We start from the raw sequence: 26224 nt of genomic DNA, 5'->3' as shown, positions 1-26224 counted from the left end.
TTAAGTTAAATTCCGCCATATCAGATATCCTGAAAAAAGCGTCTGATTCTTACAGATATTTCTAAGATCAGCAAATGATCAAGTTCAATTGATGTTAGGTATAAAAAAAATTCAACTCCTAATTGTTCTTCAAAATTCATTATAATTCTTTAAATAATAAATCTATATCGTAAACTTATTCTTCCCTGTGGAAATAATGAGTAGTTAGTACAATGTACTTCAGGCCCGATGTACTTTTTTTTCCCTAGCAAAAGCTTTGGGAAGTAAAGTCAAATATGGGCAAGACATGTCTCAATGATCCATAAAACTACAAATCTCATAATGGTATCCCCTAATAATATTGTTATAAAAACTATGCAAAAATGAAATATATAAAACAAATTCCATCAAATTCCAAAGTAGGTTTGACTGCTTTTCAAGAACACGAGGCATAGTTTACAGGCTAGGCAAAATATATACACTATATTTGACACGTCTTACTATATGATACATTTCAGGTGGTGAAGATCAAACCAGCATTTATAGACCGTACATGAGAATGCAATTTTATTCTTTTGTTCTATTTTTTTCTAATAATAAAGAAGAAACTAATATATCCAAATGCATATTTTATTATTAAGACAAACTCAAAAAAATCAATTTCCGAATATTTCTGATAGAGTAGAAGAGCTTGAGCTTTTAACTATCTCCCTCCCTCCCTACCCTCCTTCCTTCTTTCGTTTTCTTCCTTCTTTTTTCTTCCTTTCTGTTTATTTCTTCTTTTCTTGCATAATCACATTATAACCAGTAGAATTTCCAGAAACGATTTTAAAAATATAAAAGTAACATTTTAATATTTTCACTATCATTGCAGTATGCATTTGGTGGCAGCTCTAAGGAAAATTTTCAACAATGTCTGCAGAAAAAAAACGATTTTCAAAGAAAAAAAATCTTTCAGTATCTACTTTTTTTTTTCTTTTATAGAATATTCTGAAGCTCTTCCTGGTCTCCCTACTTCATATGCTGCTTTGCTAAGAATTAAGAAAAGTTCACCTTCAGCCCTCTTTGGCTTGAAGACCAGACCACGGTCCAGCGGCCCTCCGTTGGGAACGCTGAGCGCGTCCTCCCCGAGCTGGCGGGGGGCAGCGCAACAATACTATTCCCCCATCAATCTGTACCACTCCTCAGAGGCCTTCAAACAGGATGGTAAGCCCCTCTTCTAGTCTCCGTCTCCTTCATGATTTTTAATGTATTATTATTAAACCATACCTTATACCGGTTCTGATGGAGGATTAAGACTAAGGAGCTATCATAGACTGAGAGTAAAAGTATAAAATTTTCTGGAGGACAATTTAGCAACAGATATCAAGAGCCTTAAAATAGTCATATCCTTCAACCCAACGGCTTCACTCCTAGAAATGTACTCTCTATAAGGAAATGATCAGTGCTAACAAAGATATGTACATGCATTCAACATGATGATGAAAAATAAGAAACAATCTAAGAGACCAGTTAAATTTTTTTTAATGCTGCTATTAAATAATAATTTTAATGCTGCTATTAAAATTATGATTTGATAGTGAACGTTTTCTAGATCTTCTCTTGAAGTCTGTCATTTTGGGATGTACCAATAACACTTATGATGTTAATTAACAGTGAGAGAAAAGACATCACCAGGCTCTGTGTCAGGCTCTTTCATATGGCTCAATACACTCAATTTTGTTGACAAATAGACGAAGTGGATATATTGCTACTGTCATTTCTAGAAATAGAACCTCAGGGGCAGGTATGTATCTTGCCCAAGGTCAGTACTGCTAGCAAATAAGAGAGCCCATTTTCATTCACATATGAAAATATTTGAATTCCAATACTCTGAACTATACTTGAATTGTGATTGATGAAGGACTGAACATTCAAGGATATATTTGCAAGAATGTTGGAATGATTTTAGAAATATAAAATTAGGCTGTGATACCACACACTGGCAACTCATTCCTCATTATTGTACCAATTGTTATCTTTTAGAGCACCATCTCATAATTTTGGCATTGAAATATATTTAGGCATGGTGTTAGCACCCTGTAAATAGATTTTTCAAAGTAGTTATACTATTTTATCTATATATATACTAGCTTCCCATCACATTAACTCTAGTATCAGATTCAATCAGGCCGAGATGTTTGGTGACTTGTATTCTGTAGCCATCATTATTTCACAGGATGACAACAAGAAAGAACATATTGAGTGATCAGAACTGTGAGTTACTTTTATGTTTTGGTATAATGGTACCACCTAGTACTCTATTCCTTTGTTCTCTTGTTCCAAATAGAAGTCAAGGAACCTCACAAGATAAATAAATTATAGCTAGAAAATATGAATTAAAGTGCATGAAAATGATGAAAACAATAAGCTTTGGAACATAAAATGGAACCAGGGGTGAGACTAATCCAAAGTATCTACTTCAATGTCCGTATACTTCTGTAGGCTGCTCTCACTTGGTCTAATTATCAACCAAAGACAAGGAAAGTCCTATGGTCAGATGCATTTTTTTCTTGAGGGTCCTCATTAAGAGTTTAGTCTTTCATATAAAGGCCCGTGACCTGACCATTTTCCTTATTGCATACATAATAATGAATTTTATCTGCTTTGATAAAGGCAGATGAAATACAAACATCAACAATAAAGTGAGAGAAGTTATTTTCTAAAACAGCGTTTCTCCATCTTTAAGAGCCATACAAATTACTTGGGAATTTTGTTAAAATGCGTGTCCCCTTTCCGCAGATCTGGAGGAGAGCCTGAGAATCTTTATGACAAGCTCCCAGGTGATGGTGGTGCTTGCTGCTCTGTGGACCATATTTTCAGTAGCCAACCTCTAGGCTGAGAATCAAAATGATTTACTTTCCAGGTCCCCTGTTTTTTTGTCTAATCCAGATTTTAGAGTAACAGAGAGAATAGATAGTTTGAATATTTTCCAAGTAATCTCCTATAACCGTTGTTTTATCATCTGAGCATTGATGGATACTTAATTCTGAGTTTGTTCTGACAAAAGCCTGACATATGATTTTTGTCAGGCAATTCCCCTTAGCCTTAATAAGAGTAAACTGGGGTTGTCACGTTCTTGTGAAAAATGAGAAACTAACAGAGAATGAATAAAAAGTCACACCCCACCCCCTTCTTCTCAGATTTAAACGAAGAAATACCCTAGCTACAGGTAAGATTTTTCTGAAAAATAAAAAACCCCAGTTTTCTGTACAATTTGAGGGACCTATTTTAATTCGGTATATGGAGAACCTCTCCCATACATTCTCAAGAAAATATAAAAGTATTATATGTAGCAAAACTTTGGAAACAATTCAGAGGTCCATCAGAAGGATAATGGATAAATAAACTGTAGTTTATCCTTTATTAGAACAGTAAAATTGTTAAAGTGAATAGCCTATATGTTTATGAAACAAAATGGATAGACATCAAAATGTAATCGTGAACATAGCAAGCTACAGAATATTGCATATAATATATCTTTATGTAAAAACTTAAAAATAAAACAACATTTGCTATTTCTGAAATATATATGCAGTGCAATCTTAAAAACATGGTCTGGAGACAGCAAATTGATGATAATACTTTTAACTTTGAGGACAAAGGGAAGGCGAGAAGAAGGGAAAATAGTACCAGGATATGGAAGATAGATGACCTCAACCTTGTGATATTTTATTTCTTTAGAAAAGAAATCGTAAGCAAATATGACGACTTCTAAAAAAGACTCAAACCATTCATACCTCCTTATATTTACGCCTTATGTAAACTCCTTCCCTTGACTGAAGGTTGAACTAGTAATGTGCTCCTGGAGTAGATTATGGCAAAAGTAATGGGCTCTGACTTCCAAGATTGGACTGGGAAAGACTCTGGCTTCCATCCTGTTTGCCTTCTCTTGCTCTCTGTCTTGAGTATGTGAGTGGAAATCAGCTACCATGTCTGAGCTGCAGTATAGAGAGTTCCATGTGGCAAGGTACCGAGAATAGCCTCTGACCAAGAGCCCAAGAGTAATTAAGGTGGTCAGTCCAAGAATCCTTGAGGACTGAATCTTGCCAACAATTTTGTGAGTGAATTTTTAAGTGGATCTTTACCCAGTTATGCCTTGAAATGAGACTCACAGAGTCTTGTGAACTCACAAAGCCAGAGGACCCAGCTAAGCCATATCTGGTTTCCTGGCTCACAGAATCTGTAAGATAATTAAAGTAAAGATAATATATATATATATATATATATAACCTCTGTATCATCCGTACCATATTTAAATATTCCCTGCAGAGGGTTATTTTTACTTTATGATAGTTTTAAAGATTTCTTTGTAAATATCATTTATTTTAATGGTTTTTGTTGTCTTCTGATCATTTCAAGATGTTGATAGCCTTTTCTGGACAGCTAGTCCCAATTTTCAGCCAAAACTTGTTTATTCAAGTGTTAATTAGGCACTGTTCTCTGTTCTACTTTATATTTTTCACAAAACTTACTTTTTAGTTATATTTGTTATGCCAAAAATCTTAGGAGAAAAAAGCCAAATGCTGCAAGTAAAAATAAAATTCTAATCTTATTATTTAATTTATTTATATTTATATTATGTACCCCTTTACCTCCCTTATATTGAAATTTACTTCTAAGAGAAAAAAAAGGAATTGCCTAATTTGTCATTTTAATACATTCCTTTTTATTTCATATATTCATTTATTTTTAAATTGTGAAATATTTTGAACATGAAGATAATAATTTGATGAAAGTCTCATGTGCCTATATATCAGTTTTATTAGATTTTAATATTTTGTCAAATTTGCTAATGCTTTTTTAAAAATAAAATGTTTCATACAAAGTTGAAATCCCCTGAATATCTCTCCAATCTCAACACTCTCTATCCTGTCTAATAGGAAATACTATGCTCAATTTTTTCAATCACTTGCATTTGTTAAAGTTATTTCTACATATGCCTTATCTGCATAATAAATGTACTAATGTTTTCAAGTTTTACATAAACAATATTTTTTATATTATTTGTGAGCTACCTTTTCTGGATCAATATTATATCCCCAAGATTTAGTTATGCTGATATTATTTGCGGTTCTAAGGTCATTTCATTTTCTATAAATTATATCAATTTTTTACTATTCTAAATTTATTTATCCATTCTCTTATAATAGATATTTAGGTCATTTCTAATTTTCTGCCATTAAAAACATTTTTAAATGACTATTCTTTTACATGTCTCTTTGGTAAGTGTGCTGTATTTTCTTTCAAAGTACAATTTTTGTGTTAAAGAATATGTGCCACTCCAACTTTTCTGGATATTGTCGAGTTGATTTCCAAAGTAACTGACACTTCTACCAATGTGTGTGAGTGTTTCCATCGGACACTGCCTGTTACATATAAACTTTGAGTTTATATGTTTACATATAAACTTTGAGTTTATATGTAAGTTTGCCAAACTCTTGGATATAGTATGCTGTTTTATTTTCATTTGTTTTTACTACTGAGGTTGACTTTTTTTCTTCATTTGCATATTGATCATTCTGGTTACTTCTTTAACTTGTTTATTCACATGTGTTGACTCAATTTTCCTATTAGGATACTTGACTTTTTAATTATCTGTAGGAGTTTTACAAATTGATGATCGCTAATTGATTAAATAGATTTTTAAATTCTCACCATTTGGCTTGATTTTTACTTTGTCAAAAGTATCTTTTGTTGAACAACCATTTAAAATTTTAATGTAAATAGCAATACTTTCCTTTGTAGTTTATACTTTATCTTAATTAAAAACCTGTTCTTATACTGGATTCTCATTTATTTCCATCTAACTTAAATGTTTGGTTTTAATATTTAAGAACATAAATTATCTGGTATTGTTTTTGTAAACGACGTAAGGTAATACTCTAATTTCATTTCTTTTTCCATAATTGGAGTACTATTTATTAACTACTGTAAACATTCTTTGTTGATTTGTAAGACTACCTCCCTGATATATTAAGATGCTTTTATTTTATCAATAACTTACAACTATCACCATAAGTATTTTTTCACATCTTTTATTAGATTTTTACCTGAATTTCATGTAGTTTTTGTGTCCTTGAACATAGTAACATAGTGAACATAGTTGGTTCATTATCTGTGTCTGTTATATCCAGGATATGGAACCCTGTGGCTCTGTTTCTATTATCTGTTGTTTCTCTGAGTTCTGGCTCACATGGCTTGTTTCATAGTCATTGTTGACACAGTGTTAGGAAAAACAACTTGTACAGATAGCTAGTTGTGTGCTTAAGAGAAAAATGGAAATTATTTTGTTTAAACCAGCCAATATCTGCCACACTATTTTCTTTCTTTAGTATGCTTTTTTCCTCTTATGCTTAATTTTAGATTGATAAAGTTTTCTATATATAATTAATTTCTGTTGCTTTAGAATCTATGCAATGTATGCCTATTTGATTGCCACTAGTTTATTCTATTACGTTGGTGATTAGCACTAATGAAATTAACAAAAAATTTATAAATGTAAAATTATTAAATATTTTATTCTCTCAAAAATGATATATGTTCATGCTTTAAGTACACATTATTTCTCATATTAATTTTACATTTTTTAACATTAAAACATATTTTAATATTAACATTTAATATTTGATTAAATCTGTTCCATTATTTAATATCTGTACTCTTTCTTTTGTCTATATTAATTCTTATCTATATTAACTTTTATTCTTGGTGAAGGATATTTTTTAATAATGAAGATATGATTGTGCTATACTATCTTAGTCTTTACACGTTTGAAAATGTCTTTATTTTGTCCTTATTCTTCAATGATTGATGTTTAACAGGGCATAACATTCTAGGATGACAGTTCCATTAGTACTTCAAATATCTTCTGGGCTCTGTTGTAGCAGGTGAGAAGTCTGCTCTCAATTTTTCATTTCTTTATAAGTAGACTGTTCTACATAAGTTTTTTTTTTAATTTCCTACTTTTATTTTTAGTATGTAGTTTCTACAGGTGGTCTCTATTTATTCTGCCCAGTGCTTATAATATAAATATAAACACAAGATGAACATCTTTCTTCAAATTTGCACACCTCTGCTTTTTCCCTTCAAATATAGCTTCTCAGTCAATCCTTTCACTTTCTTTTTTTACTTTCTTCCTTATTTTTGAGCATAAAAATACTTTTAGACAACTCAATTCATCCTCATATCTTATAAATTTCTTTTAAACTTCTAAGTTGTCTATATTTTGGATTAAACTTTTCAACTGGTTATTTTTTTTCAAGATTTTTACTGGTTCTTTTTCATATCTTTCTGTTCTTACTCCATGTATCCCCTTTTTGCATTTCATAATTGCTTACTCTTTTGAAGGAAAACTGCCACTTCATTTATACCTTTTGAGTATCCTAAGAATCTTTATTTTAAAGTCTCGAGTAAGGCAAGTATTTAACAGTTATATTATCTGGAATGAATTACTGTTGCTATTGACTTGAGGTCTTTTTTGCAGCATTAGATTTCCTTAGGTATGTTGGAATTTTGCTTTGCTTTGTAGGTACATATTCAAAAGAAGCATTTTAGCTTACTTCAATTTTTTCTATCTGTTTGTTTGCTTCCCCCTTAGGTTTACTCACTTTATGATCACTCTCACGTAGATCCAACCTTGAGACTGGAACTAGTTCTTATAATGGCACTTTGGGGCAACTAGCCCATAGTAATGTTGGTGATACTGAGATTCAGTTACTGAGCATAGGGACAGCTTGATTTTCTCATTATGAGGAAGCTGTGTTCTGCCTGCTTCCATCTTGCCAGGTCCACAACTTAAAGTCTTTGAAAGAGTTAGGTAAAAATGGCACAAAATCTAGTATTATGAACATCATGATAGAGGTATAGACAGTGTTCTGTAGAAACATAGAAAATGGGTTAGTTTGGTTTTGTAGCTGCTAAAACAAATATCACACAGTGGGGTGGCTTCACAACAAAATTTATTGGCTTGCTCAGAGGATAGAAGGCTTGCTTCCTCCTGAGTTTGGCATCTTCTGGAGCTGGCATCTTTGGGCTTCTGTTGCCTTTTGTCACATAGCAATGCATATGATAATGTCCTCTCTTCTCCTCCAGATTCATTTGACTTCCAGGTTCTGACTGCTTCCTGGGGCTTCTCTCTGTTTGACTTTCACTCTGTTTATAATGAACTCCAGTCATCTGGGTTAAAGCCCAACCTAATTCCGTTAGACCATACCTGAACTGAAATAGCATCTTGAAGATATTTTATCTACAATGGGTCCACACCCACCAGGATATGAACCAAGACCGAGAACATGTCCAAGCTGGTATGCACTATTCAATCCATCCCAGGGGCAGCAAATCTAACCTACATTGTATGACCAAGAGAAGCTACACTGAGGAATTGATATTCCATCTAAAATACATTAGATGTGTAGTTAGAAAAAAAATAGCATGTCCAAAGGCATTGGGTCACAGGAGAGCATGATGCCCTATGGGTGTCCTATGTTTGAGAAACTGTACAAAATGTAAAACTTGTAGCAAAATGTAAATGACTGCAGTGAAATTATAAACTGGCTTATATGTCTTGTTAAAGAATTTGGCCATTTTATCTAAGTTAAGAACAAGACTCCAGCAAACAGTGGAATACCGTTACCAGCACGTGCCTGAAGGCTTCTGGGCATCCAGATTTATAATGATAATGGTGATGATAATATCAACACTCTGATGGCTATGTGGCAGGAAGGGGACGGAGGAACCAGTGAGGATGTCACAGTTTTAAAAGGAAGAAATTATCAGTTTCTGAAATGAGGCAGTAGCTAAAGAGATGAAGAAGCGACAATAGTCATTCAGATTTAGAAGGGAAAATGAAAGCGTCTAGAGTAACTTTTCAGCTTCTGGCTTAGGCAACTGGGTAAAATTTTTATCATTCTTGAAATATGAAAAAGTAGGTTAGATTGCTTTTAAAGACTTGAAATTTAACTGTTGGTTTTCTCTGGTGGATGGACAGATAGGTAGATAGATAGGTATAGATATAGCTACATGTATAAATGTGTATCTCTTTCCTGTCCTTCTGGAGTCTCTCCATAGAGACTTATTAGGTCAAAGCAGCAGGATTCTATATTGGTTCCTCTTAAGTTTTATTATAGTTAATTGACTGCGGTCCCTGAACTGTTTTCAAGCTTGTATCAGAAATAGCCTGAGTTTTCTACTGTGGAATTTCAACCATGTGGGACCTAATTAAAAAAGTAAAATTTAAAAGAAGATTAATTGAATTGTTTGAATAATTCCAAGAAAAGATATGAATAGTATATAGTGAGATTATGTATTTTGTTAGATTTGTTTCAGTCCAGAAATATTTCTGTAGAAGCAAAATATTTACAAATAATAACTTACCCATGACTTAGTTTTCAACCTTTAACAAAAGAAAAGCTGTATTTATATGAAGGAGTGAATTCTAAAGAAGAACTTTAACAGCCTCTTTGTAGCATTTAACTCTTCCATATATTACGATGCTAACAATAATCAAGATATTTGTGGGCCAAATTTATATGCGCCTCTCTTGGCTATTTATTATTCTTAGGTGAGGGTTGGTAACATTTAGAGTAGAGCTACTGCCATGAGCACAAAGCATGATCAGAACTGAATTCAAAACTTGAGAAGCACTTGCCTCTTGTATCCTTCTATAAGATAAATTGGCCACTATCTTACTATGTGCCAGCTGTATATTAATTGATCCCAAGTTGATAATAGCTATTATTCTTTTATTCTCTAAAGCTTGATGGTATTTGGAAACTGTGATAGTAAATATCAATTAGACTGCAGAGGGCATTTATAAGTCTATGTTTTCTAATATATTATTAATATTTCTATCAATATAAAGAGATACATAAAGTGACATGTCCAATATATAATTTGTAACATGGATAGCTGATTATAAATATTGTTTGAGGAGCAAAAGCTTTCACTAATGATAGGGTACCTTATGTTATTTTACTAGAGAGAACACAATCAAATATTACTTAATATAAAATATTTTTTACTCACACATGAGCAAACCTGGAAACCTTTATCTAATTTTTAAATAAGAGATATGGAAAATTAAAAGTCTTCATATTTCGTATTGCTACTACACACAAGAGAGTTTGCATAATTTAAAATTATGTCTTTATCTAGAATGGTTATTTTTTTTATATTTTTATTGAAATTTCTTCACCCACATACAGTCCATCCAAAGTATACAATCCATGGCTCATGATATCTACAAGTAGTTGTATATTCATCACCATGATTATTTTTAGAACATTTGCGTCACTCCAGAAAAAGAAATAAAAAGAAAAAGGAAAAAACTCATATATCCCATACCCTTTACCCTTCCCTCTCATTGACCACTATATTTGAATCTACCCATTTTTATCCCTTATGTCCACCATTATTTATTTATTTTTAATCCTTTTTTTTTAGCCATCTGTTCATACCCTGGATAAAGGTAGCGTCAGATACAAGGTTTTCACAGTCACAAGGTCACATATAAAAGCTATATAGTTATACAATCGTCTTCAAGAATCAAGGTTACTGGAATAGAGTTCAATAGTTTCAAGTACTTCCCTCCAGCCATTCCAATACACCATAAACTAAAAAGGGATAGCTATATAATATATAAGAATAGCCTCCAGGATAATCTCTGAACTCTGTTTGAAATCTCTCAGAGCTGAGAAACTTCTCAGTTGTCAAGAAGTTTGAGAAACTTTATTTTGTCTCGTTTCTCTCTTCCCCTTTTTGGTCAAGAAGGCTTTCTGAATCCCACGATGTCCCAGCTCATCCTGCAAATCCTGTCCCACATTGCTAGCAACATTTATACCACTGGGAGCCATGTCCCACATAGGGGGAAGGCAGTGAGTTCACCTGCAAAATTGGCTTAGAGTGAGGCCACATCTGAGCAACAAAAGAGGTTCTCTGGGGTTGACTCTTAGACATAATTATAGGTAGACTTACTTCTCTTTCTCAGTAATAAATTTCATAGTGGTGAACCCCAAGATTGATGACTCAGCCTATCGAATTGGTTGTCCCCACTGCTTGTGAAAATATCATGAATTCCCTAGATGGGGAAGTTGAATATTTCCTCCTTTCTCCCCAGTCCCCCAAGGAGACTTTGAAAATACTTTTTAATTCTCTTCCCAAATTATTCTGGGATGTATCAGGGCATCACACTAACCTATACAAACCACAAGATCTCCCACCTTATTCAAGATAACATGTGATTATAGTGTTAGAATAAACTGACCATACAAGTTAAATTAGATAATGTGCTACCCAAAATATAAATTTTGCACTAAATAAACATCTCTTCTTTGGTCTCATACAGAAGTTAAAGTTTTAAAATATGGACCATATCATCCTTTATCCTGTATTCTGATTTACCTTAGTCCTATCCAGATCAGTTTCAAGGAACACCAGGTTATACAGAAATAGCTCAATATCTCAAAATTTAGAAATAACAGTTACAACTCCAGAATAGATGCTACTGCTGTAAGAATGTGCAATGTAGGACCCTTTACAATAGGCCCCAACCTGATAAGCCATGCTCTTGACTTCAGTTCTCCAATTTTGTTAGTCCACATGAGTGAGACATGATAGTTAGTCCACGTGAGTGGACATGATAGTATTTGTCTGTTTCTGACATTTCATTCAACATACTGACGTCAAGTTTCATTCACCCAGTAGCATGCCTCACAACTTCATTCCTTCTTGTAGCTGCTCATTAGTCCTTTGTATATGCACCACAGTTCCCCCTTCAGTTCCTCAGTTGTTGTATCCTTAGACCACCTGCCACCATAAACCCCAGTGTGGCAATGTCTATTCATATTCCCACTCTCAGTTCCTCCAGGTATATTCCTAGAAACATAAGGGGTTGCAGGATCATACAGCAACCCCGCCCCGTAGCCTCCTATGGAACCACCACACTGCCCTTCAGAACAGCTGCACCTCTCAGCTTCCCTACCCACAGTGAATAGGCACAGCTCTTTCTCCACATTTTCTCCAGCACTTATTTCTCTCTGTTCATTTTTAAACAGCTTCATTCACACATCATACAATCCAACCTAAGTGAAAAAGCAATGATTCCTGGTATAATCACATAGCCGTGGCTTCACCAATACAATTTATACAAAGACATTTCCTTTTCTTCTGCAAAGAATCCCATACCCTTCCCAGGTATCCCCTGCTTGTTGAAACTTAGTTTTGGCATAATGCCTTCGTTACATTTACTGCAAGCGTATTACAATGTTACTGTTGACTATAGTAACATTGGTTGCTACTTTTTCTTGTGTGCCATCCCATTTTCAACACCTTGCAATGTAAACATGCATTTGATCTCCCTCATGAAAAAAAAAATTCTTATATTTGTACCTTCTCAGTCTTTAACCTCTGTCCTTCCTTCTGGTGTCAAACGAGCTGCCAAACCTTCTCCCTCAACTATTTTGAGTTGCCATCTTAATGAATGTATTAACTTAAATATGAAATCTGATTTTAGTATGTCAGATCCCGTCTAAATGTTAGCTGTTATAAATGAATTCCCATGTTCATTGAAGTCTGCGACGGTTAGTCATTGACACTTGACTGAGGTGAGAAAGTGGAGACAGTGAATATACAAAAATGTTGGAGTTATCACCATAGCTGGATGAAGAGTAATGGGGTAGTATATGGATATAAGTGTTGCTCAGAATTTCAGTGTGTACTTTATAGAGTCAAACAATTAGAGAAGTCCTCAGGAACTCTTCTGCTTTCAACCTGATATTGTTATTTGGAATACTCGTTGTGATCACTTCAACTGTATTAGTGTAAATATTTCACAAACTTGGGAGGTATTATCTGATTTAAAACATAGCTGAGTTACTCTAAAGTAGTTGTTTGAAATCAAAGAGTACCATGTAAATGATTAAAAACACTGACTAAGGCTCCCATGGAAAATTTTCATGATAATATAGGTTAATTGGAAGCCCTTATGAATCAGCATGTCAAACACCTGCAGAACATGCACTTTTTTAAATTTCATGATGCAGGCAAGGATTATTACCCGCCACTGACACTATACCTTCATCTACAAAGGGACAGCAAATAAGCTGGGTTTTGAACTCATCTCTGTTGTTGTTGTTGCTTTAGTAGCGGGAAACGTAATTAAGTGAAGAGATTTTTTTTTCATTTATTCTGTGATGAGATGGTTCAATTCAGATATTTTTATTTCCTTGCACAATGCCAGTCTGAATTGGAACTGACTCTGACCGGAAGTTTCAGACCTTTTTATGAGTTGTGAGGCTCAGAGACTACAAGGGCAACATCATACAGAAAGGGATCATCCAAATGATTTCCTGTTAAGGTTATACATACAGCCTTGGATGTCTTTAATTTCTTCAAGAATGAGCACAACCCATAATTTTCTTCACCTTCTGAGGCTACCCTGGCTTTTGGAGTTTCTACCACTGGCTTCTGAATTTTGGAAGATTCCTGCGCTTATCAAATTCGTTGCCTCATATCCTTAGTATCTTTGGCTTAGTTCCATAATTGATGGCTTATTTCCAGGTCTGACTTATCCTGGTGGGCAATGGCATTGCAATGCAAAGCCAGCTCTGTGTTGACAGTTTTCTCTGTGTTGACAGTTTTCTCTAGCTTCTTCAAAACACCCTTTCACTTATAAATTGTTGGGTTTTTTTTTTTTGAGAATGAAACAAGAAATTTAAATTATCTTTTATGGGACTGAGAATTTCCATAGAATTCTTTGGAAGGTGAAAAGTATTTCACTGAAAGAATATACCCTACATAAATCAGATCACTCCAGTTTCTCCCAATTGAAAAATAGAGACTACATTCTACGAAAAGCCTTACAATTTCATGATTCATTGAATCTTTATTTCTTTGTTCTTTACTTCATATTCCAAACGTTAAAGCTGTTGTTACTGTTTCATGTTAGTATACTTTTCTCTCTAATTTAACATAAGCTATTTGAGAAAAGCCATCTCATAGTCTCTTCATCATCCTCATTCCACACTCAGAGCAGTTCGAGGCTTAGTATGAGCTTAACAAATACAGTTCACGAAAAAGGGATCTATTAGAAGATTACTTCCTGGTTCTTGACATCTACTGTTAGGCAGAATTTCTACATCAAGATAAAACATTTGCTGGAATATTTATGAACGAAACTCTCTCTTTTGGATTACAAGTGAAGGGAGGAAAGAACATTGTCCTCTCTCTATTGAAAAAGTAGCCTAGTGACCTGGCATTTTATGAATGTGATAAAACAATCTGTGAACTCTGGCCATTCTCCTAAGTGATACCATTCTTGAATCATCTGGCCTCTCTTTTATAGCCACATCAGAAAATCATAAAAAACAATCTAGTAGATACTCATTTAATTTGTATTATGTATAATTTATAATGCTACTTACTATCCATGAAACTTTCATCACACTGCTTTTATATGATATATGATCTTCAATTATTAGCAACCCTTAGAGTTTTAGAGTGATAGCTTATACGTCTTTAACTTTTACAAAAACTTAACCTCAGCATTCAAAGGCAACTTACAATTAAAGGAAGTTTTGGATATTTTTTTCAGAAATTGACCTTAGAAGCCCATATGATGTGAAATGATTTTTGCACATTGTATTTGTGAAAGTTATTATAAAATTCAATTTCAAATTAAGTATTCCAAAGTTGCTGGAAATTATCATGTAAAATACATCAATGATCATTAAAAGGGCATTTCTTATCATTATATTGGCCATGATAAGCTGATATTTCCTCTACATTATATTCTGATATGCTTAGATCACATTTCATGAATAAGCTAGACAGGGCCATAAATTAGAACTAACCAGCAGGTGAAGAGGATTAAGGTTTGGCACCAGACCTGATTCTTGGGGAAAATGGGCACAGAACCAGTTGTTAAAAGGAAGATTTCAATATGAAAGGCAAGTTCAGAATCCAGTGAGACATGATAATATCTGGCCATGATCCAGAAAAACAACTGAAAACAGAATGACCGTACATCAATTAGCAAGGCTTCCCTAGGGGTCCTATCTCTAGGAGTCTCAGAGGACACTTGGAATGTCTTGACAGGAAGGTGGTCAGTGTCTGGGTAGCCTACCAAATAGTGGCAGAGATTTCAAATGAATTAGAGAGGGACAGACACCCGCCTGACCCTAGGACAGAGCAAGGGAAACTGTTGACTCCTCAGACAAAATAAACCAATGTCACAAGAAGCTCCATTTGGAGAAATTCATAAGCATTTGAATCATGAATTGCAGTAGAGCTTTATCTTCCTGCTCCAGGACCTCTCCTGGAAGATTGCTACCAGCACCAGGCTCATTTTAGGCTGCCACTGTTTTCTGTTCATTTCTCTAGACCAGTGATTCTCAAAAGGGAATAAATCTCCTCAGAGGTGTTTCAGAAATCTGTGGGGGTGGCTTTGGTTGTCTAAGTGATTTGGGGATGCTACTCTAATGTAGAGACTGGAGATGAGGGATGCTAAACAACCTTAATTACAATGCACAGGACTTTTAAATGGCCTGCTAGACATTCAGGCAAGTGAAAAATATCTCTATTATTTCCAGAGACTAGAAGCTAACTGTATTATGTTACATACTTGACATTTTAGAAATATAATGGATGTTTCAATGCAAAACCTTGTAAATTACAGCAAGATTATACTTAGTTTTCTTGAAGAGTTTACCAAGAGTTATTGGCCATTTGGAAAATTGCATCACCTAACAGTGGCACTTATTGAGTCACTAATACCACATTCCTGGATCAATTTCCATTTGTGGCTGTTGTGTTCATAGGGATTTTCTGAACAAGCATAAAATACTGTTTTTTTTAATGCTTTCTACTATATCCATGTCTGAAAAATTGCAAATTGTATTAAATATTATTTTATGAAAAATTACTTCCCTTTTATTTGTCTTCCTGTTATTTTTTATTATGCCTGTAGGTGGATTATAGGATCCATGAGTTTCATTTAATAACTGTAAAGGAGATTCATAAAATATTTATTAAAAAATCTGAGAACCACTAGTCTATTCATGGATATGTATCACTTTTCCCTCAATTCCACGTTCTTTTTTCTGGGCTTGTTCAGACCAAGATGGATGGGGTTGTTGCTAAGGCTCAAGGATAACAAGAAAGAAAAGGAGAAAGGGGTATATATACATATATGTGTGTGTGTATGATTTACAAGTATGGTTTAAACATATTCACTTTGTGGTACTCTATTTTATTGCTTCCAAACCTAGCCCCTGGTTTGTCTCTATAGTCAAGGCCAGCTTGCCCAATAATTGGAATAATCCCCAAAGCATATCTTATTTCCTGATGTGAAGCTAAGAGAAAACTATATAGAGAAATTCAGGCATATCCATTGTCTAAGACCTGCTGTCCATCTTGTAGTTTACTGATGAAGATCTATAGCTTTCATGAATGTAAACCCCTCTTAAAAATTATTTGCCTCAGAAGAACCTTGTCCTTCACCCAGATGGTTGAACCCTTATCTGCTATGCGTTTGTCCCATGGATGACAATACTCTTACTACCCCAAAGTAGTTCAGATGTTAATCTTGATGATGCCGTACATATACTACATGAAAAGATTTATTACTGAAATCATGAGGCACTCTGAGACAGGATAGGTTCCCAAGCCAATTGGAGAGTGGCTTAACTAAAGGAAGGGTGAGTGACTTTGTATTGTGGTTAGGAGGATGGGCTGGAGTGAGGATCCTATGTAAAACTTCTGTCCCAGAACCAAGGGAGGGAGAACCTGGTTTTCTTATCAACTTGCCATGAGGCAAAAAGGAAAAGAGAACTGGTAGAGCCTGAAGGCTGTTATTCATCAAACATTAAAAAATGGAGGCAGATTCTTCATTAAATTATTCTAAAGCAAAATTCATTTACATGAGAATATGGGACAAGAACCACTACATCCATATAATATTTTTTTGTTCTGTTTTGTTTTTTTATTTTCATTCTTTTTTTTCCCCATATAATATAAATGTCTACTTAATAGCATTGGACCTAATAAAATAGAAGCTAGGAATAGAGACATAGGTTGCAAGCCCATTTTTAGAACTTAGGCATATGAAGAAGTATTGGAGTACAAGGATGAAAAATGGTAGAAAACAAGTTATGAAAACTTGGCACTATAACTGGTCAAATTAGATATAAGGTTGACTTGTTGAGTATCTCCTGTCATGGACCTATGCCTATGAATACACGTCACCTAGGTAGCAATCAAGAGGTGCGAACTAGAGAAGAAGAAAATAATCAGGGCCCTTTCATCTAATGATGAACATTACCTCCTAATCATCTTACAAATTTTTCTGTAATTTGAAAATGAGTTTGCTTTCGAATATTAGTATTATGTGGGATGAGAAATTTTGATACTGTAATAATCAGTCTCTCAAAGCAATATGCATTGGGGGGGGAGACATCATCAAATGGTGATGTAAGACATCCCCCAGAAAACTATTCCTTCAGAATCAACTTAATAGGACAAATCCTACTTGCTGAGAACTCTGGAAGATGATAGACACTGGAGAAGGACTCTGCAAATGCTGAATCTAAGGAGAAAGAGGATTAATCTCCAAAAGCAAGTAGGAGATTTTCTTCCTAGAGCCACCAGTCTGAACACCTCTGCCCACTTGGCCATGTGGAGCTTGAGAGTTGCACAGAGGCAGCATAGTCCAGACCCTCCCGACGTGGATACAGTCTATAGAGCCACTCAGAGCAGTGAGTTAGAACTCCATACCTGTGTCGGCACAGGGCCACAAGTCTACAGAGGCCCAGGGCAGAGCACAAGTTACTGAGAAGTGCCACATGAAAAAGGGACACAAAAGACAAAGAGGAGGAGAGAGACCATGACAGAACTATTGGCAAGAGGTGTGTTCAGTCATTCCAGTCTCTATTTGCTGAACCACCTAAATGCAGAACAGATCTTCTAGATTGGCTCACCCTTCTAGATTATGCCATCCAAGGATGCTGTAATGGGGAAGAAATTGGAGGCAGAAAAGCCTCCCTGTAAAAAATGTGGGAGGGGACTAAACTTCCGTAAGACAGGACACATCCCAGAATTGAAAAGTGTGAGGAATAAGGTTGCACTTAGTGAGAGAGAGAATTTAGTCAAATCATAGAAGCTGGGTAGAAAATTCTGCAGAAAAGCAAACAGAACAGATAAAGATTTCCAGAGAAGGAATAGAAGAAAGGAAGCTTTCCCCTGGGGGTGAAACAATTGCAGAAATAGTGCAATCTAAAAAATTGGTTTGCATGTCCAGGGCAAGAATCAGGAGAAGATCTGAGAAAAACAGTTAAGCATCACCATTCTAAAGGTCCAGAATAAGTTGGACCAATCATCAAAGAAGAGCCCTAACACAAAGCTAAACAACAATAAAACCCTAGGCAAGAGAGAGAAGCTGACCGTCAGAGTAAATATTCAAGATAATCACATACCTAGATATCAGCAAAATATTATAAGTTATGTGAAGAAACAGGAAAATATGGCCCTGTCAAAGGAAATGATTAAATCTTTGGAGGAGTTACAGGATTTGGAACTACTAATAAAAGATGTACAAACAAATCTAAATCAATTCAAGGAAATGAATGAAAATATGACTAAAGATATAAAGCATGTAGAGAAGACACAGGGTGTACATAAAGAAAAATTTGGAAATTGAAAAATAACAGAAGTTATAGGGATGAAAGGGGCAATAAAAGAGATTAAAAATACACTAGAGATGTAATGATATTGTGATCCATTGATTGTATACTTTGGATAGACTATATGATGTGTGAAGATATCTCATTAAAAATATTTAAAAATAGGGTGGGCCATGGTGGCTCAGCAGGCAGAGTTCTCACCTGCCATGTTGGAGAACCGGGTTCGATTTCCAGTGCCTGCCCATGCAAAAAAAAAAAAAAATTGAAAAATACACTAGAGGCATTCAACAGCAGAATTTGAATGGACAGAAGAAAGAGGTAAACTAGAAAAGAAGATAACTGAAATTTCATAGACAGAAGAACATTAGAGCACAGAATGGAAAAAATTGAGCAGAGTTTCAGAATTGAATGACAGTACAAAATGCACAAACACATGTGTCATGGGTGTCCCAGAGGGATTTAGTCTATTTGGATTAAGTTGTGCTTCTTGGACACATTTATGTCATAAGACCATAATATAATGAAGCTGGAAATCAATACCAAGTGGAGAACTAGAAAATTCACAAAGGTATGGATGTTAAAGAACCCACTCTTAAATAATCAGTGAGTCAATCAGTAAATATCTTGAGATGACTGAAAACAAGAACACAACATATCAAAACATGTGAGATGCAGTGAAAGCAGCACTGAGAGGGAAATGTATAGACTTAAATGTATACATTACAAAAGAAGAAAGGGTTAAAATTGAAGGCCTATCTGCATACCTGGAGGAACTAGAAAAAGAACAGCAAACTAACTCCAAAGCAAGGAGAAGCAAAGAAATCATTAAGATCAGTGAAGAAATAAATTGAGAGTGAAAACAAAAATAGAATTAACCAAACCAAAAGTTGGTTCTTTGAGAGAATCAAGAAAATCGACAAACCTTTAGCTAGACTGACAAAAACAGAGAAAATACAAATAAATAAAATCAGAAATGAGAGGGGGAATTATTACTGACTCAACAGGAATGGAATAGATCATACCACCACTAAATACCAACAACTTAAAATAAATGGAGCAATTCCTGGAAACACATGAATGACCTAAACTTACTCTAGAAGAAATTAAAGACCTCATAGACTAATTACAACTAGAGATTGAATCAGTCATCAAAAAACCTTCCACAAAAGAAAAGTCCAGGACCAGATGGCTTCACAGGTGAATTCTACCATCATTCTGAGAAGAATCAATACCAATCCTGCACAATCTCTTCAAAATATTGAAGAGGAGGGAACACTACCTAATTCATTCTATGAAGCCAACATCACCCTTATACCAAAGCCAGGAAAAGATACTAAAGAAAAGAAAATTATAGTCCAATTTCTCTAATAAATATAGATGCACAATCCTTAACAAAATACATGCAAGTCAAAAATCAGTGGCACATTAAAATAATTAGACATCATGATCAGGTGGGTTTTATCCCATGTTTGTGAGGGTGATTCAACAGAAGAGAATTAATTAATGGCATATACCACATCGGCAAAATGAAGGGAGAAAATCACGTGATCATCTTGATTGACACAGAGAAATTATTTGACAAAATTCAGCATCCTATCTTGATAAAAACACTTGGAAAAAAATGAATAGAAGGAAAATTCCTCAATATGATAAAAACCATACATGAAAAACCCACAGCTAACATTTTACTCAATTGGGAAAGACAGAAAGCTTTCCCTCTAAAATATGGAACAAGAAAAGGATGCCCATGTTTACTATTGTTATTCAACATTGTGCTAGAAATTCTAGCTAGAGCAGTTTGGCAAGAAAAAGAAATAAAGTGTATCCAAATTGGAAAGGAAAAAGTAAACCTTTTACTATTTGCAGATGACATGATCCTATACACAGAAACTTAAAAAAATTTTACAACAAAGCTCCTAGAGTTAATAAGTGAATTCATCAGTGTCAGGATACAAGATCAACACATAAAAATCAGTAGTGTTTGTATACACTAGTATTGAGCAAATGAGGAGCAAATCAAGAAAAAAATTCATTTACAATAGCAACTAAAAGAATAAAATACCGAGAATAAATTTAACCAAGGATATAAAGAACTTATACATGGAAAACTACAAGATTTGGCTGAACAAAATCAAAGAAGTTCTATATAAATGGGAGGGTATTCCATGTTCACAGTTTGGAAGACTAAATATAATTAAGATGATAATTCTTCCCAAATTGATGCACAGTTTCAATGCAATCCCAATCAAAATTCCAACAGCCTATTTTGCAGAAATGGAAAAGCGGATTTTCAAATTTATTTGGAAGGGTAAATGGCCCTGAATAACTAAAATAATTTTGAAAAAGAAGAATGAAATCAGAGGACTCACACTTCCTGATGTTAAAACATATTACAAAGTTACAGTGGTCAAAACAGTGTGGTACTGGCATAAAGATAGGTATAATGAACAATAGAATCAAACTGATAATTCAAGATGAGACCCTCAGATCTATCGCTAATTGGTATTCAACAAGGCTATCAAATCCACTCAACTTGGATAGAATAATTCTTCTGAGAAATGTTTCTGGGAGAACTAAATATACATGCAAAGAAAGAAAGAGGGACCCCATCTCACACCTTATACAAAATTAATTAAAAGTTGATCAAAGACCTAAATAAAGGTACCAGGATCATAATTCCTAGAAAATATAGTGGAGTATTTTCAAGAATGTGTGGTAGGCAATGGTATCTTAGACTTTATGTCAAAAGCACAAGCTGTAAAAGAAAAATAGACAAATATTCATCAAAATTAAGAACTTTTGCTCTTCGAAGGACTTTATAATGAAAGTGAAAAGACAATCTACTTAATGAGAGAAAATATTTGTCAACCACATATCTCATAAAGGTTCAATGTCCAGAATATATAAAAATATTCTACTGAGTAACAAAAATACAACCCAATTTAAAAATATGCAAAAGATTTGAACAGACATGTACCAAAGAGAAGATAGAAATGGCTAGAAAGCACATGAAAAGATGCTCAACATTACTATTAGTGAAATGTAAATCGAAGCCAGGAGATATCATTTTGCACCCACTAGAATGGCTACTATTTAAAAAAACAAAATTGCAAGTGTTGGAGAGGATGTGGAGAAATAGGAACATTCATTTATTGCTGGTGGGAATGTAAAATGTTACAGCTGCTATTGAGGACAGTTTGGTGGTTCCTCAGAAAGCTAAGTACAGAATTATATTACCTTACAATCTAAATATATACCCAAAAGAATTGAAAGCAGAGACTTAAAAGATATTTGTGCACCTATATTCATAGTGGCATTATTCAGAATTGCCAACAGAGGGATGCAACCCAACCGTTCATCATCCAATAAATTAAAAAATGAAGTGTGATATATCTATACAATGGAAATTCTGGGTCATGTGACAACATGGATCAACCTTGAAGACATTTTGTTGAGTAGAATAAGCCAGACCCTAAAGGACAAGTGTTGTGTCATCTCTCTGATAGGAAATAATTAAAATTAGCAAACTGAGAGTCAGCATCTAGAATAGAGGTTAGCAGCGGTCTGGGCTGAGGAAAGGGTGTGGGGAGTTAATTCCTAATTTGTACAGAATTTCTATTTGGATTGATTATAAAATTTTGGAAATGATTAGTGATAATGGTAGCAGGACATTTTGAGTATAATTAATAGCACCGTATCATATACATTAACGCGTTTGAAGGGGAATTTTTAGGTGGTATTTATATTACTAGAATAAAAAGTAAAAGATAAAACAGAGGACTGTACAACAGTGAGCCCTATTGTAAATGATGGACTACAATTATAATACTCTTTCATCAATTATAACAAAGGTACCACACTATGCAAAATGCTAATAATAAGGGTGCATTTGGGAATACTGTATCTTTTTATGATTTTTCTGTAAATCTATAATTGACTATTTAAATATATAAATAAATAATATGTATTTATTTCTAATTCATATCACATTCAAATTGGTTTTCAATGAGTCACATTTCATATGGAGAGTTTGGGATCCAGGTTCTTTCCATGTAATACTTCTGATACCTAATAGGGCCAAACTACCATCCTATGCTCTTTTATCTCCAGCTGGTTGACAAATGAGGAGAGAAAGATGGAGGATTTGGGCATGTGTTTTATGGCCTGTCCTGAAATTGGCAAACATCATTTCAGTACTGATTCATGTCACATGGCTCCAGTCCAGCCCAAAGATAGGTGACAAATTTTTGTTTTATTCTCCCAGGAAGGAGAAGTGGATTTAGTGCATATCTCCTCAGTCCCTGCCATACATGTATAGACAAAGCCTATCAAATATAACCTTATACCAATAATAACGTACAAGTTTCACTGTAGCTAATCATTTCAATATCACCTATAAATAGGCTTTTAACAAATATTTCCTCATATCAATGGTTAAAAGGGTTCAAGATTAGTTCTATTCTTTATATAGAGAAGCTTTGTTTTGGCAAGTTAAAGTTGAGTGTTAAAACAATAATTTTGGTTAAGTGAATTTTTTATTTTCCATAAGATATTATTAGTGGAAAAAAAGATATTCTTATTAGAACCTTTATATTCTATTCTTAATGACAGTTTCTGTAAATTCTTATTCAAGTGCAAGCAATTTCATTATGGTAAAATCTTTATTAAAATATATTTATTATGGAGTAGAACTGATAAAAACAATAGCAGTCCTTATTTAGGATCTATGCTTATGTAGTTTAGTTACTAAAAGACTGAATAATTTTATTTTCAGGCAACCATTATAAAACAATAATTTATCATGACCTCATTCTAAAGGTTTATAATTCCAGGATATAGCATTATAATATAGCATTACAATGACATTTAAATCAAGTGTTTTCATTTTCCCAGGTATCAGTATTTGTAAATGACATTTTTACGTTTTCTTTTTCCAGGGAAGTGCATCAATTCCATTAATGCAGTTTCTCTCAAACACATTTTCTTATATGTAATATAGGGTGAGAAAAATGGTTTGTTAGTTATGTATTCCCATCTAACAAATTACCAGAATTTAGCAGCTTGAAATAACAAAAATATATTCCTCACAGTTATCGTGGGTCTGGAATCTGGGGATGACAGTAGCTGGGTGGTTCCTGCTCAAGGCCTCCCATGAAGTTACAATGAAGCTGCTGGCTGGCTGCATTCTCATCTAAAGCCTTCATGGAGTGAGAATCGACTTAAAAACACAATCTGTGGTTGCTTGCAGCCCTCAGTTTCTTGCTGGCTGTTGCTCAGAACTTCATTTCACCAAGTTTACCACTCCTTAGGCTGAAAGAGTATTCCCAGGACGTGGTAGCTGACTACCCTCAAATGGAGTTGTCAAAGAGAGAAAGAGACAGAGAGAGAGACAGCAAACATCCATGAATGAAATGAATCACAGCACTTTATAAGCTGGTATTGGAAATAACATGCTATCCATTCTGCTATTTCTTAGAAATAAGTCACAATGTTCAGCCCATATGCAGTGGGAGAGAACATTTGAGAGGAGTATTGAGGAATTTGGGAACATTTGTTCAAAACCACCCCAAAGGACTTTCTTATTATTGTTATTATCCTATTACATTCAAGAGAGAAAGAATTTAGAATTGTTTTGTTTTGTTTCCTATCAAAAAAATATTTAGCTAAGTTTTCTAAATATTTATATAGTCTCCCAAACACTTGTCAAATTATGGATGATTTTAGTGAGAAAGAATATTTATCTAATAAGATTTCAGTGATGCTCATTCTCTTGTGCTCCCCATACCGAGCACATGTTTATTAACTACGGCTATTGATAAAGCTGCTGCTAAGAATAAAGAAAAGTAAATTAGGTCAAAGATGGCATAAAAGCCATTTCTACTTTATATCACTATTTTGATATACAATTAAAATAAAAGAAAAAATGTAAAATATGCATAAAAATATTACTTTCATTGAAACAAGGAAAAAATAATGCCATAACCAAAATGAGTAAAGACATATCCCACAAACATATATCTTTGCCCTCAAACTTTAGGCCAAATATCAATTTCACTAAAAGTAGGTATCACAGCCTTGTAAAGAAATGTTTATTTGATCATTCTTTAATAAGTGTAAAAGAAATCCATTGATAGAAGTCCATAAAGAAGTGGGGATTGCCAGACATTTATGAGGCACCAAGAAGGAACCACTCTACCAAATCATAACTTCTTTTTTTACAAGTTAAATTTTTGGTTGAGAGGACAACTGGAGATGAGACAGGGTGAAAGAGGCAAGAAAATTAGGAATTACTGGATTATGACCAAGAGGCTTGGCTTAAGCACCTTCTTGGGTAGAAAATAGGGTAATGCAGACACAGGACTTTGCTGGCTCAGGTATTACAGGCATCAAATTGCCCAACATATTTCCAGGAAGGAATACATGAAATCAATGCAAATATGGCAAGATAACAGAAAATGATACATAACTATTAGAGCTCAGGAAACAAATGAAAGAGAAAAATAAATTATTTAAAGAGATGGAACCCTTATTGGAGGTAATAGAGAGGTGACTGAAAAGATAGGAACATAGGGACCAGACTTGAGGAAGTCTAACAAATAGTAAAAGAATGAAGATTACGAAAGTTGTTGTGGAGAAGATAGAGAAAATATAAAGCAATAGGACAACGTATGTCTAATTGGTATTAAGGGAACAGAACAAATGAAGAAGCAGTATTCCTGAAATAAAATTTTAATGACTTTTACTGAGTCCCAGGGAAAACATAAAATGATAGCACCAAATCACAACCAGCACAATTATAGAAATCCAAGGTTGAGGAAAGAGTCCAGTTGGCATCTGGGCATAAAGTCCAGTCACTTAGAAGTGTGAAAAATCAGGCTGTACTTCACTACGGTAATATACAATGTCACTAAAGAGTTGAAAAATGCCTACAATGTTGTCTTTCAATTAAAAAGTCTACAAAGCTGTATGTTTTTTTTTTTTGGCATGGGTAGGCTCTGGGAATCAAACCTGGGTCTCTGGCATGGCAGGCAAGAATTCTGCCACTGAGCCACTGTTGCACTGCCCAATTACTTTTTATTTAGTTTTATTGTAGTTGTGGCTTTACAGAAAAATCGTCCATAAAGTACAGAATTCCCATAACCACCCCACCCCCAGCTTTCCCTATTTTTAACATTTTCCATTAGTATAGTACCTTCATTACAATTGGTGAACAAATATTATTATAATTATATTATTAACTATAGTCCATATTTTACATTAGGGCTCACTCTGTGTTGTGCAGTTGTTTTTGTTTTTAATTTTTACTCTGGTAACATGTTGACAACATAAAATTTTACATTTTAGCCACTTTCAAATATAGTTTGGTGGTGTTAATTACTTCAAATAGATATTCTTTATCATGTTAGGATGCAAGGAATCTAGCATGCATGAGTTTTTAGCTGAAAAAAACAAACTATTTGACAATTCACTGAGAGATAATGAATTTAAATAAGAAACAGAATTGTAAAGCCGTGGTGAGGACACAAGTCATG

At 34.2% G+C, this 26224-nt stretch overlaps 1 protein-coding gene across 1 annotated transcript in view; it reads left to right on the top strand.

The window, feature by feature from the left end:
* Positions 1-275: 275 nt before the first annotated feature.
* CNTN5 (contactin 5) overlaps positions 276-26224 on the top strand; it is a 495183-nt gene continuing 469234 nt past the window's right edge. The window contains exons 1-2 of the mRNA XM_077114702.1: positions 276-279; positions 964-1185. Coding sequence (XP_076970817.1) covers positions 276-279; positions 964-1185 — 226 coding nt within the window. The remainder of the gene's footprint in view (positions 280-963; positions 1186-26224) is intronic.

The sequence above is a fragment of the Tamandua tetradactyla genome, chromosome 8 (genome assembly GCF_023851605.1).
Source record: "Tamandua tetradactyla isolate mTamTet1 chromosome 8, mTamTet1.pri, whole genome shotgun sequence".
NCBI classification, from domain to species: Eukaryota; Metazoa; Chordata; class Mammalia; order Pilosa; family Myrmecophagidae; genus Tamandua; species Tamandua tetradactyla.
The sequence above is the reverse complement of the archived record's forward strand: the minus strand, read 5'-3'. Positions and strand labels throughout refer to the sequence as shown.